A 20272-nucleotide genomic window follows, 5' to 3' on the forward strand; every position below is an offset into this window, starting at 1 on the left:
CGATGACGATGATATCTACGGAAAGCCCATCAGCTCTCGATCGTTCTTTATACATACTACATCAACATTACATAAGAAGAGAGGTGCATCGCTCCTTTCCTTCCCTCGCAAAGTGTTACGTTGTAGCACTCGTCCCGCGAACACTTGATAACTTGCCCCTACCCTCGCTCTCGTCGTATTCTCGTTCTCCACAGGTTCTCGACGATATGCTACGGTGGGATTGGCCGCTACTGCCGCTGAGGAAAATTCTCAAGTATGAGAAAAGTTGCCGGCCCATATTTCACCGGTGGGGCTGGAAACGGCCAAGGATGGAACGAGACGAGACGCGAGACGAGATGAGACGAGGAGGGGACCAAGTGTCATCTTCGCCGCTCGTTAATTCCTTCTGTGATTTATCGCGATCCGCCGCGATCCGAGTGAGTAATAACTAACTTCTCCGTTCAAAAATTCAAATATTACATTTTCCTTCGGACGAAGATACGGCGTCGCGTCGTACCGCCGTATCTTTTTCATGAATCATGGTATTCGTATTACGCCGAGAAAAAAAATCTTGCAATGCGATAATCGCGCGTGTCGATCGTGAAGATTGTGACAAAATAACATCCAATTCGTATCCAATTCCATCTCACGCGTGTTATTGATTCTCAAACTGTGCGACGTGTGACGTTAAACGCGCGCGCGTTAAAATGAGTTTTAAGTTTTAAATCCGGCAAAACCCTCATAGCGCGGCGGAATTGATAAACCGTCGACCCCGTCCGTAACGCCCTGTAACGGTGATGCTAACGAGTGTCTACGACTCGTGCGAGTCGATGCAAGAAGCGCGATGTGCATCAGTGCATATAGTGCCATGCATAGTGTACATAAGCTGCGCGGGCTGCGGCGCGACGGGGTAGGTGCACAAACTCACAAAGGTCCGACACTCCCAAGCCCAAGTGCGGAAAGCGCGCGGCGCATGCATATTCAACGGGGCACGAGGCACGAGAGGTACACGGGGCCACACACCTATGCGAACCACGGAACGGGACGTGTGCGAATGCATGCGTGCGCGCGTGTGCGCCGCGCATCGCAGTCATAGGAATAATAAAAATTCGAGGGTTGAAATTATTTAGATTTATGCCCGCTCTCTCGTCGTCGTGCCGTCGCGCCGGTGACGAGGCGCGATTCGATTCCGGGGAACAAATTTCATGCATTATTCAGGATCCACCCCGGTCGCAATGGAAGCGATCCTCTCTCCAGTCTCTTCTCGACCAAAAAAAAAAAGTCGTTTTTTAATCTCTCGTCGCGCCCCAATAACGCGCGTTGTACATACGTTGTATGTATATGTTGTACCTCTCGCCCCTCGATTCTTTAAGGGAGCGGAAGACGCGGCGAGCAGCTTTACGCGACACATTCCGCGGTTCCATGGCACAGGTGCACTTTGGAAGAGAAACGTCCATTTTTTCGCGGACGCATTACGAGTTACGAGACGTTTGGAAATCTTACTTCATACTAGTCGATTATTCTTTATTCATAAAACGATTGACGTTATCGGCTGTTATCACCCGTTCAAGTATTTCTTTCTGCCGTGTTTCGCGTAATTTTTTTCCGGCTGGAATTATTTGGCGTTTCTCTCGTTTGAAATTATTTACCAGAGAGGCAGAGATATATATATTCGACAAGTGTCGTCGCGGCGCGAACGGTAACGTTTTAATCCCGCCCAGGCGCCCACGCAAGAACGTCACGCATGTTTAATTAATTGTTTCTGTGCGCGACGACACGATAATCGTCTTATTCGCGGATTAGCGAGTCCAACACATCTGTCAGTTCCGTTACCACTCTGAAAAAACTTTTGTTCCATTATCCTCGCGGACTCTTCGCGCGTCGCATCTTCGAGTCGAAGCCGGGGTGCTACTGCTATCGGATATGAAGTGCGCTATTCTCTTTGTAATCGCCGTCTCTGTCGCGAGCCATGTCGATGGCGGAGTTTATTACCTGGAGAATGTAGACGGGGCGCGAAACAACGCGATCTATCCGATCGTGGAACAGCAGGCCTCTCGCGATCTGGATCTGGCTTTTTCCGCGGGAGATCCCCTCGAGAACGAGAACGAGAACGTCGGCGTCGTATCTCCGACCAGAAAGGTAAACTTAAAAACCTGGAAGCTATTCCATCTCTAAAACGATAGCATAAAAGAATTGACAAATGTCACAAAGTCCTATGTTAATTGCGTACGCGCGTTACTATTTTTCGTATCTCTTTTTCCTTTTTTGTGACCCTCCGTTCTTCAAGTGAATCTCCTATATGTTCTGTGTATTCGACGTATCTGGACGATGTAAATTTAAGTTTTGACAGTGCTATGTCGACTTGATCAGATATACACTCTCGTCGCCCCGGAAAAGCCGTATGTCGAGTTGAGCAAGAACGCGGATCGACCGGTCGCGTACTACAGATTAACCGAACCGGCTACCAGAAGAGGCAGCTTGGACGACGTCATTCTCGTTCCGCAAGGAGGCCGGAAATTGATGAAGCTGAACGGCAACAATAAGGGCGAAGTGATCTTGGAGCTTCGCGTCATAGCTAATCACGATAGCGCGTGACTCGCGCGTTAAAATTAAACTTTCATTTCATTGCGATTTACGAGAGGAAGCGCGAGCTGATGCAGTTAAATCGCATTGCTTTTATTACGTTCAACTTACAACAACGAGTACTTTCTATCGATATATATAGATACATTGGGATACTATTATAATATTTACAGTACATATATCACATGTCGAATTCGCATCGGAGTGAATTTCACTCCGATATGAGATATATCTTTAATGCGACCCTTTCATTCTCGCCAAGAATTGATTCGTAGTTTCATTTTTGATTGTTTAAATTGCTTAGAACGTATAACGGAATCAAATCAGGGAAGACAAGTCTGTTTCATTACAGACGTCCAACCGGAGTGATACTTGACAAATGTTTGAGAGAAAATGTATAAGTGCGCGAAAATTTTACAAACATCTTCAATAAATAGCGCTAAATTGCGATAAATCACTGTTGGAAATACGAGAAATAGTGTAAAGACGTTTTCGCACGAATAGAATTTACTTAAAGCGAATATCTTTCGAATCGTCGCGTCGGCGTCGTCGTCGTCGTCGTACGAAAATGTATCACACACGTTACGTGCGTACGAACCAAGTCCAGTTTTGTGCACAGTCCGGCGAGTCCTATTTTGCCTGAGGTACTGTATTACGGCGAAAGAGTATCATCGCGGGTGCAGTTTCGAAGGTGTTACACGAGAGAATGCGAATACCAACACTACTATACTATTTCGGTGATTAAAGTGGAAAGACCGTCCGCGGCGCGCCGTCCTTTGCAAATTGCGTTCGTTACAGGTTACAGAGTACAGGTATAAGTTATTGTTCCGTTACTCGTGACGTTTGCTCGCTCGACGAATCGTCCTTCGGTTCTTTCACGTAGTCTACCACTAGCTCGAGACCGATCAGAGCCCGCAAATCCTTTCTCTCCTCTTCGGAATTTGTCGTCGTGCTGCCGGAATCCTCTACCTTCGCAGGGTCCTCGCCAGCTTGAAAAACCATCGCGATATTACGAATGTTTTATATCGCGGTATACCGTATATACGTCTCTTTAAAATATAATATAGCGAAGACGATGTCTAGCAATTATCTCACGATCGGAATATTGAATGAGCAAAAATGGAAGGAGTATTCAAAGTCTTAATAACAGAAGACAATCGCCAATAGAGAGCGTGGATATTTCTATTATCTTACCGAAAATACTTTGAAACATATACTACGTATCACCGATGTCAAGCAAAATTGACGAATTTTGATCCTAACCGAATACGCAAAGATTAAAAAAAAAGCAGCGACAGTAATTGGGGAATAAAGAAAAATAGGTGAAAACGCAAATGCCGCGATTTATATCCTACCTTGGTGCGTTTCCTTCGAATTCTCCTCGTTCTCCATCGACGCGTCCGTTCTGCGGGTCTTGATCTGCTGAATGTCCTGGTACGTTTTCATGAGGTGCTTCAAAATATAATTAGTACCCCGCGTGTTTTCCGTGTCCGGATTCTTGGACGTGGTGGCCTCGTCGCGGGTAAGATTCAACGGCCGATTACCGCACTCTTTGGACTGCGGCACGCTGAAGGCCGAGCAATGTTTGCTCTTGAAGGATAGCTGCCGTTCGCTCGCGTGCTTGCGATCCCAAATGTGGCCAGAGACGCGCAAGTCTATGAAAAAGTGCAGGGGATCGATGCCGGGATAGGATTGCGGCATCGGATACGGTGGGTACCACAGAGGTCCGGGTAGAAATTCCGCCGGGCTGGACACGCCGCCGCCGCCGCCGCCACCGCCGGCGCCGGGTAGAGCGAAGCCTTTCACGCCCTGAAGGACGCCCTCGCATCCTCTGCCCGGCATACCGGGCAAGAAGGGGCCTGCCCGCGACAAGTCCAACTTTTTCTGTTCCGACACTTGCGGAGGGGATGACACCTCCTGACCGAGCGCGATGCTCTTCGAACGATCCTCGTAACTCCTGCCGCTGTCGAAATTACAATTTCTACCTCCGCTGCGGTCCACCTGGTGGTGGTGCTGCTGCTGCTGCGAATCCTCCGGCTTGATCTTCCGCGTTTCGCCGCCAGGGAAAACGTTCTCCGGCGGCTGGACCTGCTCCAAGTGCCGTGGTCGTTCGTCGAAGAAACTCTTATTACCGTGCCGCGGAAATTCGGACTTGTTCTCGTCGATGGGTTTAAGGATGTCGCCGCCAAAGTTGGGCTTCTGATCGAATGTCGCACCGACTTTGTTCTCCATCGTGTCGAGGTAGGTGTCGGATCGCTTGACGTCGTTCTCCAGACGAGTCTCCGACGGTACCTGAGGCGTTTGCTGCTGCGCCGTCGAGTGATAGTACTTGTCCGAATGTCGATGATAATGATGGTGATGATGATGCGACCGTTCCTTCGTCGTGAGCTCCAAAGGCCTGTCTCGGGCGTCTCGCCAGGATCGCTTGCGGCGTCGCGGCGCGTTTGGCGTACCGCCGCCGCCACCGCCGCCACCGGCCGACGATGCTTCCGCTTTAGCCTGCACGAAGGAGCGTAACATTTCGCTGAAGAAGAAGCTATGAGGTGTCAGCGGCACGTTGTACAGATACGGAGGGGTGGCCGCCAGTAGACGAGAAACGAGATCTCCGCCCGAAAGGGAAGCCGGAGTCTTCAGCGTCGATGGGTCGCCCGTGGTCGTCGTCATTTTGGCGGCTATTTGGTAAAAGAATAATCTCTAAGATTCGTAATTGCATTGTCATCAGATTATCATCGGATACTCGGATTATCTTGGATTAACTTCAATTTATAATATAAGGTAATTTAATTGAACGATCGCCATCTCGCCACGTCCGCGAATTTTTTTTATTTATTGCTATTTCAGCCACAAATTGAATTACGGATCTACGATGCACGCAATCAGCGAACTTTGTTCATCATAACTTTAATTTTACTATTTTTATTCCACTACCATTTATATGTCACAATTTGGTTTTATTATCTCTGTCTGAGATTGACAAGATTCTTAACGAGTTATAATAAAAGACGGATTTTCGTATTTCATTTTTCCCATGCAGTAATCGTGAATATCCCGCAAGCGACGCGCGACGCAGAGTAGCGCGTCGTTTGACAACATATCGTGTAATGAGTGTGTACGAAACTAGCGTACAGGCACGATCCGTCAATGTGGAAGTGAGCTACCAGCTACCATTGTCTTCTGAAATTAATTGAATGGCTCCCGGCCTTAAGTCTAAGACCAAGGAAGAGCGGAATCTCTACGGTAGGGCGGGATCGGCGGGATGAACCAGCCGGGTATCGCGTCATCCATTATGGAATACTAATTTCTGTCAAGTACACGTTCGCTTTCGCCCGATGAGTATACGAGGGATATATTTCTCGCGCAAATTCGTTGACGCAGGCATTTCAATTGATATCCTTATTCGCGCTCATCATTTTGTCTTTCCGCAAATTCTTGCATTTCGCATCATACGATATACATATATGTTTCCGTTGATTTTTACAGCGAAGGAATGTCTATGTAAGCGGAAAAGATAAATTATTCTTTGAAAATACGATAATCTTGAGGATAATTCCGGTTTCTCAATTTCATGTTTTTAGACGACGCGAAAAGATGATGCGGATCGCGACAGATTAAACTCTTGCGGCGTGGGGACCACCCTGCAATCCCCGTCGCGGTCGTCGAAGAAATATTTCTTCGTAACAGAGAGCAGAGGTTCCTGAAAAGATTTCAACGCGGAAAGACCGAAGAGCAGCGAGGCGTGGAAAGCAGGGTGAAAGAGAAAGAGGAGATCTGTATTCGCGCGTCCGCGCGTACAGAGAGAGAGAGAGAGAGAGAGAGAGAGAGAGAGAGAGAGAGAGAGAGAGAGAGAGAGAGGGATCGGGCATTGTTTCGGTCCATTGTTTCCCAAACAAACGGCGTCCACGTTGTTTCGTCAGGAGATATTATGTTCAGCCAGACAGGCAGGACGAACGGGAAATGGACGCTGTCAGTTTTACTCTTCGTGATAAATACCCGTTGCCGCCGCCGCCATAATTCCGTCCATCCGTATTGCGCGATACACGTCGAAGTTATAGTCGCGATGACAAGACTGCGTTTCTCTTTACGTATTAAAAATTTTCTCGATCAGCGCCTCTTTAACTCGATAAAATCTCGCATCGTAAAATTCAAGTCATTCAAATTGCGATTATTAAAATTTTCGTTACTTTCATCGCTTACTTTTTTCCGAAGAAAAATTAGATCGCGTTGTTTTTTCGGGCATTCTCGATTTCCCGGAAAGTTGACGATTACGCGAGAGGCGTTCGCCTGGAGGAAATCCGCAAGGGAAAATCCTTCGGGGCATCCGCGGGCGATTTTTTCTCGCGCGGAGACGCGGAGACTCGTTTAAGAGACAATGGTAATGGTACCGGTCGAAGAGCTTTCCAAAGATCGTAAAGGGACTTTACGGGACGACTTGATATTATTATTCCGCTCGAAGCGAGCGAGACGATGGAGAATGGAGCGCGCGGATCACTCCGCACTTCGCGGCGACGCGACGTCGACGACGCGTCGTCAGGGTCGTCACCGTGGAGAGGAGAGACGATCTCGATTTCACGCGGCGCGCGAGGGAAGGCCGGTTTACGATTCATAAGACAACTCGGCGGATTGAATTAAGCTCGCTCGCGTTGCGGCAGCTGCCAGTCCCGTCACCGGGACCGCTACCGGGCGGGCGGCGCGAATCTGCATAATCCCGTTCGCGTCGACGATTCTAATTGGCGGATTGTTTCAATCTCTGTCGGTGCGAATATTTGCATTCGCGCTGCTCTACCTCCCTCGGCCTGCCGCCCTCGCGGCCCTCGTTCCCGCCCCTGGCCCTCTCTTCAACTCTGATCTCGCATCTCGTATCTTTCTCAGCTCTCTTCGTCCTCTCGTAGTCGCGTCGTCGTCGTCTCTTCTTTCTACTCCTGTAACCTCCTTTCGGCATTCACTTTGTCTCGTCCCTATCGTCCCTATATCTCTCTCCCATCGCGAGATGCAAAGCGATGAGAGATGAAATAATGAACCACACGACGCGTCTCTTATTTGATTTTTATATTCAACTTGATAAGATATATATATTTCTCTCCTTTCACTATATTATCTTTCATATAGCTCTAGACTACATGGACTACATGGATTACACATGGACTATACAGAAGATTCGTGCAGTCTGTCTATCATTCTGATCAATGTAATTAGACATTTCTTTATATAATTTCTTTCTACGGCAAATACATACATATATTGTTTGTAGACTTCTGTTGTGTAAAATCCTCACATTGTCATTTTTTTTCAAGATCGCGAGTGTCATTCGTATTTACCTCTTCGCTAGGATATGGTATTTCTTATTAAATTGTAAAAGAAATATTTTAATCCTATTGTCGTCATCTAATTTGCGGCAGCCTACTTCATTTCGCATTGTTATAGACACGTCGCAGACGTGCGCTTCTTCCGCTCAAGAGCGCAGCTCTCGACGCTTTCGATCGCTAACCATTTTCACATTATTTTTTATAGTTGTCTTGTCCAAAAATATTGTTTAAAAGTATTCTGAAAATATTCCTTGTTGCATCGCATACGGCATACGTACACGTCCTAGTCTAAAATACGTACACGCGTGTCCTGGTCCAAAAGTATCTTCAAAAATCAGTCCGCTTAAGAACTTGTTATTTTGAAATCTAAGTCCAGCATCGACTTAATCTTGTCGAAATCGATATGTAATGCATTACAAAAAAATTGTGATGTTAAAAATAGCTTTACGTCACTTTTAAAATAAGTAGTTAGCATCAACTAATTGCATCTCATCGTACATTAAGTAATGTCTAAGTCTAAAGTCTAAAGCAAGTTAAAATCTCGTATCTTTTCATACCGATTATCTTCACGCTTCAAAGTTAGCGCCTTCAGCTTTTTTTCGAGAAGAGATGCACAATTCTTTTATTATTCACATAAATATTTTTATTGCAGGGCGCTCTCGCAGCTCACAGCGCAAGCTCTCGACGCTCTCGTCCTTGCTTTGCATAAGAAGAAAAAACCGTCGGTCGAAAAGCAGAATCTGAACTTTTTTATGGTTGAACTCTCTGCGTAATTCAAACGTCCTATTCTCCGTGTCATACGAAGAAACCTGCTCGCCGATCCTTGGAGATGTGTTGCGCCCCCAAGAAATAAGATAATCGTCAGACACGCGTGCTCTTTCGTCACTTTGAATGATTTTTTTTATACCTTTTGACATTTTGCTATTATTATCACTCAACAGTCAACATTATTTATTTAGCAATCCTTGATAAATTTTCTCGAAATACAAATCAGAATAAAAAATTCTAGAGATGTATCTACATAGCGTAAAGGATAAAAGTATATACTGAAAAGAGAGATATGAATGCGCGTATAGATGTTAATATTAGACAAAGGGTCTAAAAAATTGGAAGAATTTTACATTCGAAAAGAGACAATGCCGATCATTTCATTTAGTGTTATATAAAAAATTAAATCTCTTGACGACTTGTGAGACCCGAGGGGATAAAGATTACAGCCACGTTATGCGAGAGATCGAACCACTATCATATAGGGCAGAGGTAACCCCACCAAAGAATGCACGAATGATTGTTACGCGATGAAAATTATTGCGACCATCGCGAGTCGATCGTTTTGATTAATTATCATGTAGATGCGATATGCACGGCAGATGTTTAACGAGAAGGACATGAAATAGCCAGTTAAGCGGTACAATCGCGGTGTCATTAGACGGTATGGCGCGTAATAGAGATGTTACAGAGAATCATCACGTCGCTTCCCCCGTGAGGAAAGATATTTTGTCTACGTTAAAAAGAAAGAACGCTACCTAAAATTACTTCACTAAATTTAAATACCAAACTTATAACAAATATTAAATTATCACGTAAGTGTCGTAAATAATTTAATTAAATCCCGACTCGCGAGCAAACAAATCGGGCTAAAGATCTTTCCGTCTCGAAACAATTAATCTGCACGATAGTTTTCGTCACGACGAAATCTAGATAAGATAAATGGTGCATGTAACTCGTAACGTTGTAACTCTTGCGCGCTCGATTGCAAAATTGCGCTCTTTATTTCGCATTAAACTCTCTTTGGCATTTTTCCGTGCCGTTGCGCGAATTATCGACGACATACGATGAGATGCACGATGCACGCGATGACACGCGGCGAAAGAGCGGTTCAGCGGTCCTCAAGGGTCGCACTCACCTGTACGCGCGACGACGGCGAGAGCGGCGGGATTCTCAAAGTTGGCGCCGCTTCGTAAACGATGATACGCACGACGATTTATCGGTCAGCCGGGATCTATGGTAAGACGCGATCTATGGATCCCTCCTCGTTCGTCCAAGGATACGGCACGGAGTCCGACGCCGACGCGTGCCGCTGGCCGTGGCGGCAAATGAGATAATAATCGAAGGACTCAGTCACTCGTCGTCGACGGCTGCGTGGCAGTCGGGATGGTTGTTCGACGATGGTGCGGTGGCGGCAGCGGTGACGGTGGCGGTGGGGATTGTATTCCACCATCCCTTGGCGACTGTCGCGGTCGGCGACGAGGGTGCGAGAGAGTAACGGGGGAGCGCTGCCTGCGGAAGAGCACGGGCCGGGGGACGAGAGAGAGGTAGTGGAGGAAGAGGAGGTGGCGGAGGAAGAGGAGGAAGAGGAGGGCTAGGAGGCGGGAGGGTGGTGGTTTTTTGAGATGATCCGGCCAATCTGCGCATCATTTCCCCGATGCATCCCCCCCCCCGCACCGAGCCGCGCGCGTAGCGGCAAACCGGCGCGGATTCCGCACCACCGCAAGCAGCGTGGAACCGTGGAAGCCCTGTTGAATGCCACATTTCGAGGCAAAGACGAAGTAGTAGTGTGAGAGAGAGAGGGGGGGCTGCAGGTTGCGGGGAGGAAGCGAGGGAGGGACCGCGGGTGTTCGCGACGCGAAGAATGGAACGGGAGGAAGATAGATACAGATATAGAGAAAGAGTAGCGCGCAACGAGAGAGCAGGGCGGCACTAAAAAGTGAAGAGGGAAGAGTAACGTCGAGGGGGAGGAACTGGCTCTCTCTCTCTCTCTCTTTTTTTCTCTCTCTCGCGGTAGCGCTGCCAGGGGGGAAAAAAGTGGAAAACAGATATAGGCGAAGAGGAATCTTTCTCCCTGGCGCATGGCGCGGCGCGACGACGGGGCGGCGGGGCAGCGGGGCGGTGGGCGCACCACCGTTACCGCGACCGCGGCTCGTTCCTCCGCTTCTCTGTTCCGGCGTGTCTCTTCGACAAGGGTACGTATGTATCCGATACGTACGTGTTTACACGTCACCGCGAAGGGATCGGATCGGGCATGCCTCCGTCTCTAAAGCCGGATGGAATTGAAAAATTCGCGTTTACGTACGCGTCATGCAGGTAGCCACGCATCCTCCGCTGCTCCTCTCCTCGCGCTGTAAACAATGAAAGTGAGGGATGCAGGATGCAGGACTCCATCTTGCGGATAGGATAAGATTTTTGTCTAAACGTCCCTGACCATCTCGCTATCGTATACTTTTATTACTTACTACTTCCTTCGTGCATCAGTCTTGTGGAAATAAGTTTTCCAAGAACGAAGAATAAGAGAATGCCCCTTTTTTCCTCTCAAATCCTCTCCTCTTTATTTCAGAAAATAATGTATTAATCCCACGTTCGATTTAATATCTCTGTTTATAGCTATATATATTCGCGAGAGGCGAATTGATCCCCCGCGCCGCGCGCATTCTAAATTCCGACATTCTAAATTTTGTAATAATATCGATCACAGTCGAGAGCGCTTCACGCTTGGATTAGATGTTAAAGGATATCAGAGGGCTTTCCTCGGTGCGTTACGCGCGCGACAGAGCTCGCGGAACCCTACACGGAAATGTACGAGCGACGTACTTTTCAACGGGAGAATCGTGCACGCATGAGCGAATGTAATACAGCTCAGCTCCGTCAAATTCGTTGAAGATCGAAAGAGTACACCCGCCGCGCCGCACCGCACCGTATTGCCCGTATTCAACGTCTGCGAGATTTATAAAAATTTTCTACGTCTCAAATAATTGCCAAATATAATTTTTTCTTCTGAATAAATATTGTAAACTCTGCATGCCGCGGCTATAGATCATTGTACATTTTATTTGCAGGAATTTGCAGGAACGAGTCTTCCTATATGTATGACGCACTGCTAAGTCCAAATCTCAAAACTAATTCGTTAGAGTTAAAGAAATGCTCATCTCGTAGCGTATGTATATGTGTCCGTACATGCGCGTGTATGTGAAATAAATAATTTTATTTTTTATATTTTTAAATATTCCTTATTTTAATAAATAATTGGACGACGCACGTAAATTATTCCGATAACATCGAGCGTGTTTCTTCGAAGGTGGTAATTAGTTCTTTTGCAACGTGCGAGCGGTCGATTAATGGGAGGGAGATAAATAATGCGCCAAAAGTTTATCGCGGCGCGTTGCGCGCATTTATTATTTACCGAGACTTTTCCTGCGGCGCGCAGTCGCGTTCTCTTTGCCCGATACAAAGGCTGGATGACCACTTACGTCACACCGTACGTGAAACGATGCTAATTGGTCCGCGCGCGCCGCGAGCTAGGGGTAGCAACTCTATAAGCAACGCGTGAAAGCGCTCGCTCGTCGCTCGTCGCTCGTCGCTCAAGTCGGCGCTCCGTTTCTACCCTTCGCACCCCCGTCTCCCGTCTCCGGACTCCGGCCCCTGCTTCTCGTCGGCCGCGGCCCGGCCGATTCGACGTGGACCCGTGGACGAGGACGGGCTAAATCCGTGCACGCCACGCACCGGCGCGCGGCGCGGACGTGCGACACGTTATTCCGCTCATTAATTATGTAAAGAATTTCTCAAAGTTGTCTCTCTCGCGCATATCGCGACTCCCGCGCTAAACACATGATTCGCCGGATTATGAGTTCTATCTTTTGTCAAATTTTCGAGATCATCAGTTTTCTAGATAATAAAGCTAGCGCGAAACGTTATTCTATTATGCCATATATCTTCGTATCTTTTTCATGCGGAATTATTACTTTTCCGTGATGAATCGTGCCACCAGTTGCGGACAGATTGGATATTTATAATAGCTTACATATCAAGAGCGCATTTTGAATCACTTTCTATCTGACGTACGACGTACGTTCTTTCGACGATGAATAACTCTGAATAAATTAGGGGAGAAGGCTAAGACGCGCGCGCGCGCGCGCGTAGTTGTGAACTTTGGGAGCGGCTTGGCTGCTTGCAGCGCGGCGATTCGAAATCGCTGCTCCCAAGAGAGAAAGACAGGAGGAAGAATGAGAGGAAAGGGGGACATTACGGGAGCGATCGTGAATCCGCTCCCGTAGAAACAGCTCATCCTTCGCGGGCGAGCACCCTAAATTTCAATCGACGATTCGACCAAGGCACCAAGAGTCTCTTCTGACTCTTCGGGCTCGAGTGCCCGAGAAGATAACACGAAGAGAAAGAGTGAGCGAAATGGAGGCAGAGAGAGAGAAAGAGAGAGAGAGAGAGAGAGAGAGGGAGGGCGCAGGGGAAACAATTTGCCCGAAATTCGCCTCGTCGCGCGTTCGGCGACTGGATACACTCTTATTTGTCCCCGCGGCAATCTGTCCCCGACTGCAACCCTTCTCCCAGCTTTCTCAATACCATCCGCTACCGCCACCGCCGCCACCACCATACCTTTTCGGTCGGCCCCTGCAACCCCAATCTGCTCCCTTTCCGCATTCCCCAACGCCGGCCACCGATATCAGCCGTCTTCTCTCGCAAAACGAAGAGAGCGCGAAACCGCCAAGTCTCACGGGAATTTTAAACACCGACGATTCGTCTGCAGTGCTCTTTCTTCGGTTTTCCATCTTCTTTCTCCTACCGCCCAGTCTTCTTTCCTATCCTCTCTCGACCGTCCTTTTTTCTCTCAAGCCCCGGAGGTGGAATTCGAGAACGCCTCTCACCGATATGGGTGCTCGGTACAATACAGGTACAGGCTAGATCTCTTTGATATTCCCGCCCTCGCTCCCCTCTCTCATCCTCCCCTCCAGCTTCACTCGCAGCGTGCGAAAATTGAGGACATCATTGGCCGCCTCTGCCTCTCCCGATAACGCTGTGTTTCAAGGACGCGCGACATCGCGCGCAAGAGTCGAAAGTCCGATCGCGTTCATTATCCCTATCCATAAATCCATACCCTCGCGAATTAATCCAAGCTTAGTGAGCCACGATTGAGCGAGGGTGACGCATTATTCCGTGATAATGTGCATTTAACGACCGGCTCTTGTAAATCAGAAACTCTGTGGCGTGAGACGTGAGACGTGAGACCACTTTAAATATCTCTTAATTAAACGTCATCTAAATGTCGATGTTTCTCGCGTAAATCTTTCTTCGGGTACGTCGCGTATGTCGGGTATGTCGAAATGATGAAGAGAACGGAAAAAAACTAGCAAAGATACGGCTTTCAAATAGGGCTTTGTATTTAAAACGTGACAGAGACGCGCGGGAACACATATCATAATTCGCGAGGCCCAGCTTGAAGACGCGTCCACGTCGAAAGTGATTTTTGCGAATCGCATCGACTCCACGTCGAAGCTCATTCTTACAACTTACAATTTACAATACGTAGCCTCTCCAGAGAAGCTCTCGATTCTCGGTCGGCCGGCTGACGGCCGCGCGCGCTCGTCTAATCGAGATTTATCCTCGTTGTTGCGCATCTGTCGCTTCGCGCGCACCGAGGGCGCGTAAAAGAGGCGCGCGGGAGAGAGAGAAGAAGGCGGTTTAAGAGAAAAGGGTGAGAGATGAGGAATCACTCGAGTCGCGCGCTCGCAGTGAGAGCTCGCAGCGGGATGCGTAATATTCCCGGGAAGTAAAGCTCCCGAGAATTTCAAGTCCCCCCTGCTCACTCTCCCCTCCCCCCCCTCTCTCTCTCTCTCTCTCTCTCTCTCTCCCACTTCCGCACCCACTTGCTTCTCACGTCCCCTCCTTCCCCGTCTCCGCCTACACTCGTCCTCTCTCGCGGCAGGCAGGGCAGAACGGTAGGTAGAGAGTGGCGGCCGCCCCTCCGACTACGAAGGGATGCAAATAACTGGTGATAACAACAGATAGCTCTGCTGTACGGTACGCCTGCCTGGAGTTGGAGCCTGCCGTGGCGTGTGGGTGACTACGATGATGGTAGTGGTCGCCGATGGTTTGGGTTTTGACGAAAGGAAGGGGGTAGCGTAAGAGAACCAAGCGAAAACGGGGGCAACAGCGAGAGAGAAAAGGGAGTGGGAGGAGCGGGAGAATCAAGCTTGAAGAGTAGGCCAGGGGGAGAGTTGAGGGACAGGCAGGCAGGCAGGCTGAGGCAGGCTGAGGCAGGCAAGCAGGCAGACAGGCAGGCAGACAAGCAAACAGACGACCAGCCAGGAACCGTAGAGCCACGAAAGAGAAGAGGTATAGTGACGCGATGGTGGTGGCGGTGGCGGCAGCGGCAGCATCGAAGGGAGCGTCGAGGGGGTGACAACAGAGACCGGATGGAAGAGGCAGAGTAGATGGAAGAATGGTAGTCTCTCTGACGCCGTCTCTGTCGGTCCGGTGTTCCAATCGTGCCTGTCTCTCCTCCTCCGTCCAACTGTATCCGAGTCTGGTAGAAGGGTGCGAATTGGAGCGATGAGGATGAGGATGAATCGTCACGCGAGAGAAAGAGAGAAAGGGGGGGGGGAAAGAGAGGGAGAAAGGCGAAAGAAGGGAAGGGGTCTTACGGGGGTGGCCGCAACCGTGGGCTCGGCAAAGGGGGGAGGCGGAGGATGCTGGGGGACGTCACTCGCTGTCGCATCGAGCGCGAGCGATGAGTGGCGCGCGCTCGCTCGTCTTTTGTTTGCGATACGATGCGACTGCCAGCCTGGTGACAGCGATGACGTGGTGCGGCGTCGGGGGACGACACGGGGCGGTTCAGGATCGGGGAATGGTAGCGGCAAGGGGGACGAGCGCGCGCGCACGCCACTGGAAGGGGGCAGAAGCGCCCCGCGGGGGGTGGAGAACGGGGGTGGATGGAACGAGCCTGGGTGAGAACTCTCTGTCATAGAGCTACGCTACACTTAACGCGACCCACGCGCACGCACGCATGTACGTACGCACGTACGCATGCACGTACATACATATACACGTACGTATCATGTGCGCGACACCCGCGCGGCGCGGGGCGCCGGTGGCGGTGGCCGTAATCCTCCTCCGGCCTCCGGTCCTACCGCGCGTTTCCCACATTGGGTCCTTGTTGTCGACAGGTTGCCGGATACGCGTCCCGCGAATCCGCTTTGCCCTCCGGTGCGAGAGATGCGATGAGCTCGAAGCCGCTTCGACCGTCGCGATCGTCGCGATCCTTAAACTAATGCGCGCACGACTGCGTTTATCCAGAGATAGTATAGAGAAACTTTTCAATTGTATTCATTTATTTAGAAATTAGCGAAGCTCTCTTATTGCAATTTAAACTAATTGTAAGAAGATAACAAGTGAAGAAATTTTCACAACTTAATACACTCGATTAAATAAAGAGAAGAGAGATGGAGATTCGCTACGAAATGCGAATAGCTGCTCCTTTTCGCACATCGTTTTTTTTTAACGTTGCATAGATAAATGATGTCACAAAAATAATATTTAGCACGTAATATTGTCACAAGGTATTTATTGCTCCATCCTAGAAGAATTTACTTGGAAATTAGCGAGCGAATAACGCGAGATATCGTGTGCCAAAAATAGTAAATTACGATATAATCTAATAATCTGATATTAATAAAACGGACTAACGGACAAACATTTTTCAAGAGTATCGGACAAGAATTTGATGCAGATTTGCGTTTTAATTGATCAAATAATCATAATGTATTAACGCGATAATTCGGAGCGTGGCGCCGCGATAGACTTTCGGCGCCAACAAACACACGAACAATATCACGGAAACGCGACGCATAACGGAAGCTTTATGCTTTATCTCGGTGAGTTTTCGAAAGAGCGCGAAATATTCGCGGTCGCACTTCAAGGATGCGACACTATATTGTACACTTACCGTGACAGAAAATTTCTCTTTTTTACGGGAATAAAGCACAACTGTGAGTACACCTCGAGATTTTTAATATCTATTCATTCGCCAAGTATTCAAGTAACATGTACGTATGTATTATACATATTATATAATACGCAGATTTTGTGGAAACAGAGATTTTCTTGACAGTCCAACCGCCAATGTATCTACTATCTACGATGTACAATTTACGCGGGTTAGTTTTGAAATCTGTCATTTATCTTACAATTATGTAAGTAGATATGAAATCTTTTTCATGAAAAAATATTCTTTTTACGCGACGAGAGAGAGAGAGAACCAGAACCAGAGAGTGTAGAAGCAGAATATACAATACTCATGTATACATTTAATTTGTGCCCGCCTGTTTCGGAATAAAGATCCATCCGCTCTCGAAACGTCCGCTCGACAACGTACTTAATTCACATTTTACACACGCGCACGGCGAGAAAGAATCTCGATGGAATATTCGAGGGAAGCGGAAGGTAGAATGTCACGTATGAAATAACAGCCGCGGCTACGATGGCTGAAAGGAGGCGAAGTAAGTTCGAGATGACAGAGTGGGGTCACGGAGGATAACTCGGGTCTCGACTCTCGACCGGAGCTGCCTTTGACACGAATACGTTTACGCGATCTCGCGTGGCCTCTCGTTTCTCAGGACGCCGCGCCGCACGAATGTATCGCTATCGCGTTGCCTCTCTTCTCGTCCCCTCCCCTCTTATACCCCTTCGAATCTTTTTTTTTCTTTCCTTCGCGGATAGTGTACATGTATCAGAATTTATTTTCAGCATATCCAGAAGTAATCAGCGATTTTTACGAACAAATATTACGCGAAATTTGTAGAAAGTAACTCGAATTAATTTCTGTAAGATGGAAAACGCGGCGGTATACGGGCCCGGAAAATGTGTGTAAAAAATGGAATATGTTATATTATATTTATCCGTAACGATCTGCCGTTCGGTCGAACAGCAGAAGCAGAGAGAATTAATTGGACGCCGGCATTAATAAATTTTGCGGCGCGGCACAGTAATGCATAGCTCGATAGCGACTTCCGGTGACACGATGACGAGCATAACTCAAAGGACGCATTTAATGTGGGGACAATTAAACGCGATCCCCTTCCCCGGGGTGTGCCGCTTCCCGGACGGTAAGTTATCCCCAAAGTTTCCGAACTTGGTCGCGCAAACAACTTTAATTAAATATCTACCGTCGCGGAGTGCGGCTGTGTGTGACCTCGCGTATAATATGTACGTGTGTGTGCGCGCGCGCACACACGCGAGGAGAGGGCGAACTTGCGGACTGGTGATATAATTCCCGTTTGATTGTCTTTTCGGGGATTGCGCACCGTCGCCGCCGGCCGCCGTCCTTCCCTCTCCCCCCCCCCCGCGTCGCCACGACAAATATTATATACATAAACGAAAATGAATAATGGAGGGCGCGCATTAATCGCGCTATATCGGGAAGGGTGGCGGGAGCAGGCGGAAAGAAGATAGGAATCCGCGCTGTATACCATTTTCTAATCGTGTCCGTCGTTACACGCATCGACTTCTGTTATTAATTATGACTCTTCGGCGAATTCGGGAATCGCGCGCCCGATGCAACGCAATCTCCCCTTTTCGTATACGAATGTGCAAAAAGATCTCTTTAATGAGCGAATTTTTCTAAATTATATTTGCACGCTATCAAATGTCAATGCGAAAAACGACAAATTAAATTACGCTGAAAATTAAATTTTTCGCGTGAGATCGACGCAAATGTGTGTCAAAGATACCTCTGGACTTTTTAACTATAATCTTTTGCAAACAAATGCAAAATTGTCGCATAGCGAGGAAAGCGCCTTCAATTTTTTTTAAATTAATAAAACTGATTAATAAATTGGAATAATATGGAAAAAGAAGCGAGAGATGAGTCACGTACGCTCCCTCCTCTAGCAATCGATAGGTACAGGAATCTCCTTATTTGCACTATATTATCTCAAAATATCTAAAATCTCGTCTCTCTCTCTCTCTCTCTTTCTCTCTCTCGCTTCCCTTTTCGCGACGTTTTCAAACGAGAGCGAGAGGTTATAGATTCGTTCGAACGCGAAAGTACGAACGCGTACGATATCGCGTAGGAAAGACTCGGATCAATTACATAATGGTGCGGTTGAAACGGATGCTCTCCAACCGTGAGCGATCCCTTCGCGGCATCCCCAGCCCCAGCGCGGGTAGCCCCTTCTCGTAAAATGACTATAGAACAAAGGGTTGAGCCTCTTCTCTACGGGCTCGCAGTAATTATTATGCTCTTTGACGATCCCTGCTCTGTCTGTCAACGTTAGCGCCGTGATAGAATCGATACTTGTAAAACTTTAATCGTTTCGCGTGCGCGTGCTGCGTGCATCGATGAACGGCTGGACCGGCCGATGCGGACAGTATATTGGCTTGGACAGGCGGACACACTGTGCGACAATGCGACGCGCCGCGCCGCGCCGCGCCTCGGTTTAGGCTTCGGTTCCTCGATTTGAAACGCGGGATTCAAAGTCGCTCGATCCCACGAAGAAACGGGGCAAAATTTTTCGCGTGACGCGTTTTATGTCTCTACGTCTTCTTTCTCGACTGTGTTAGCCTTATAACTTTATGGCGAAATAATTTCGTTTTTCTTAACAAGCGCTGGGAACCATAAAGGCAAAAGCGTCCAAACATGAAAAACCGAGCATTGCGATATTTTTGAGTACCCTCTACTGTCAAATAAAAGTGACAGCGCATTTGAGCACTCTTTAGTCTCTTATGCGAGATGACACACGTAAATAAACTTTCTGTCGATATACGCGATGATCGAAGGATATGAAGCTTATGATAATAATAACGTACCATCGATAAACCGCGCGCGGCGAGCGAGGTGTATCTCGCGGGATGTATCTTAATTGTATCTTGTCTTAAACGCCAATTTGCCGAACAGTCTGCTGAATATGAACGCGATTTGATCGCTTGATACATCGTGCGGAATCTGCTTGATCTTACAATTAGCGACGTAATCAGACGCGTGACATATATATTACATATTCAGAGGTCTGCGTATGGCTTATGGCTACTGCTACGACGATACGGATTATAATTGCTCCAATAACAACGACCTAAACTACCACCATTGAGGAATTATTACATCGATGAACTGAAACAAAACAATATCGAGTAACCAAAATTACATACCACAGATTGAAAGAAATGCATTTATCGAGCGAAATAATCGAAGAACAATTTCTTCGACATAGTCGAATTCGAAAGTCAAACAAGTTCTGATGTTCGCGAAAACTCTGTTCCACTAATCTTAAACTTTTATAAGATTTTTTATAAGATGAGACTTGTAACAGAATTTTTTCAATCGATATGCCGCATGCCGTCACCCGTGACTCGTATACACAACAAATACAAATATTTTCCGTAAAATAACGATGTAAATTCGCACCGTATCGATTATCGTATCTTTAAATTGCACCACTGTCCCCTCCTTCTTCTTTTCCTCCCGACGAGAAGATGAGCCGCTCTTGCATCTTGCAAAATAGATATGGAATCAGACGTCGCGTCCTTGCCACAAGCCGAGAATGCCGAGATCCCGGCGGGGCATATCTTCGCTTCTGATTGTATCGAATTATACGAATCCATCAGGTGACGAGTTTGACGAGTTATCC

At 47.8% G+C, this 20272-nt stretch overlaps 2 protein-coding genes across 2 annotated transcripts; one reads left to right on the top strand and one right to left on the bottom strand.

The window, feature by feature from the left end:
- Positions 1–218: 218 nt before the first annotated feature.
- Positions 219–4005, top strand: LOC143901716 (uncharacterized). Its single transcript, XM_077414172.1, has 2 exons — positions 219–2118; positions 2350–4005. Exons 1-2 carry the CDS (start codon positions 1903–1905, stop codon positions 2572–2574), a joined length of 441 nt encoding a protein of 146 aa, XP_077270298.1. The 5' UTR covers positions 219–1902; the 3' UTR covers positions 2575–4005.
- On the bottom strand, positions 2635–10313 carry LOC143901703 (uncharacterized). Its single transcript, XM_077414150.1, has 3 exons — positions 9772–10313; positions 3918–5234; positions 2635–3551 (listed from the first exon to the last, which is right to left on the bottom strand). The coding sequence occupies exons 2-3, from the start codon at positions 5224–5226 to the stop codon at positions 3382–3384; spliced, it is 1479 nt and encodes a 492-aa protein (XP_077270276.1). The 5' UTR covers positions 5227–5234; positions 9772–10313; the 3' UTR covers positions 2635–3381.
- Positions 10314–20272: the final 9959 nt, after the last annotated feature.

Source organism: Temnothorax americanus, unplaced genomic scaffold (assembly GCF_048541705.1).
Source record: "Temnothorax americanus isolate GAGA-0224 unplaced genomic scaffold, ASM4854170v1 Scaffold36, whole genome shotgun sequence".
NCBI lineage: Eukaryota > Metazoa > Arthropoda > Insecta > Hymenoptera > Formicidae > Temnothorax > Temnothorax americanus.

Coding starts and splice junctions, on each gene's coding strand:
- LOC143901703 (XM_077414150.1), bottom strand. CDS start 5,226: ATGACGACGACCACGGGCGACCCATCGACGCTGAAGACTCCGGCTTCC. Junction 3,552..3,917: donor TTCGAAGGAAACGCACCAAG/GTAGGATATAAA, acceptor TGGTTTTTCAAG/CTGGCGAGGACCCTGCGAAG.
- LOC143901716 (XM_077414172.1), top strand. CDS start 1,903: ATGAAGTGCGCTATTCTCTTTGTAATCGCCGTCTCTGTCGCGAGCCAT. Junction 2,119..2,349: donor TCGTATCTCCGACCAGAAAG/GTAAACTTAAAA, acceptor CGACTTGATCAG/ATATACACTCTCGTCGCCCC.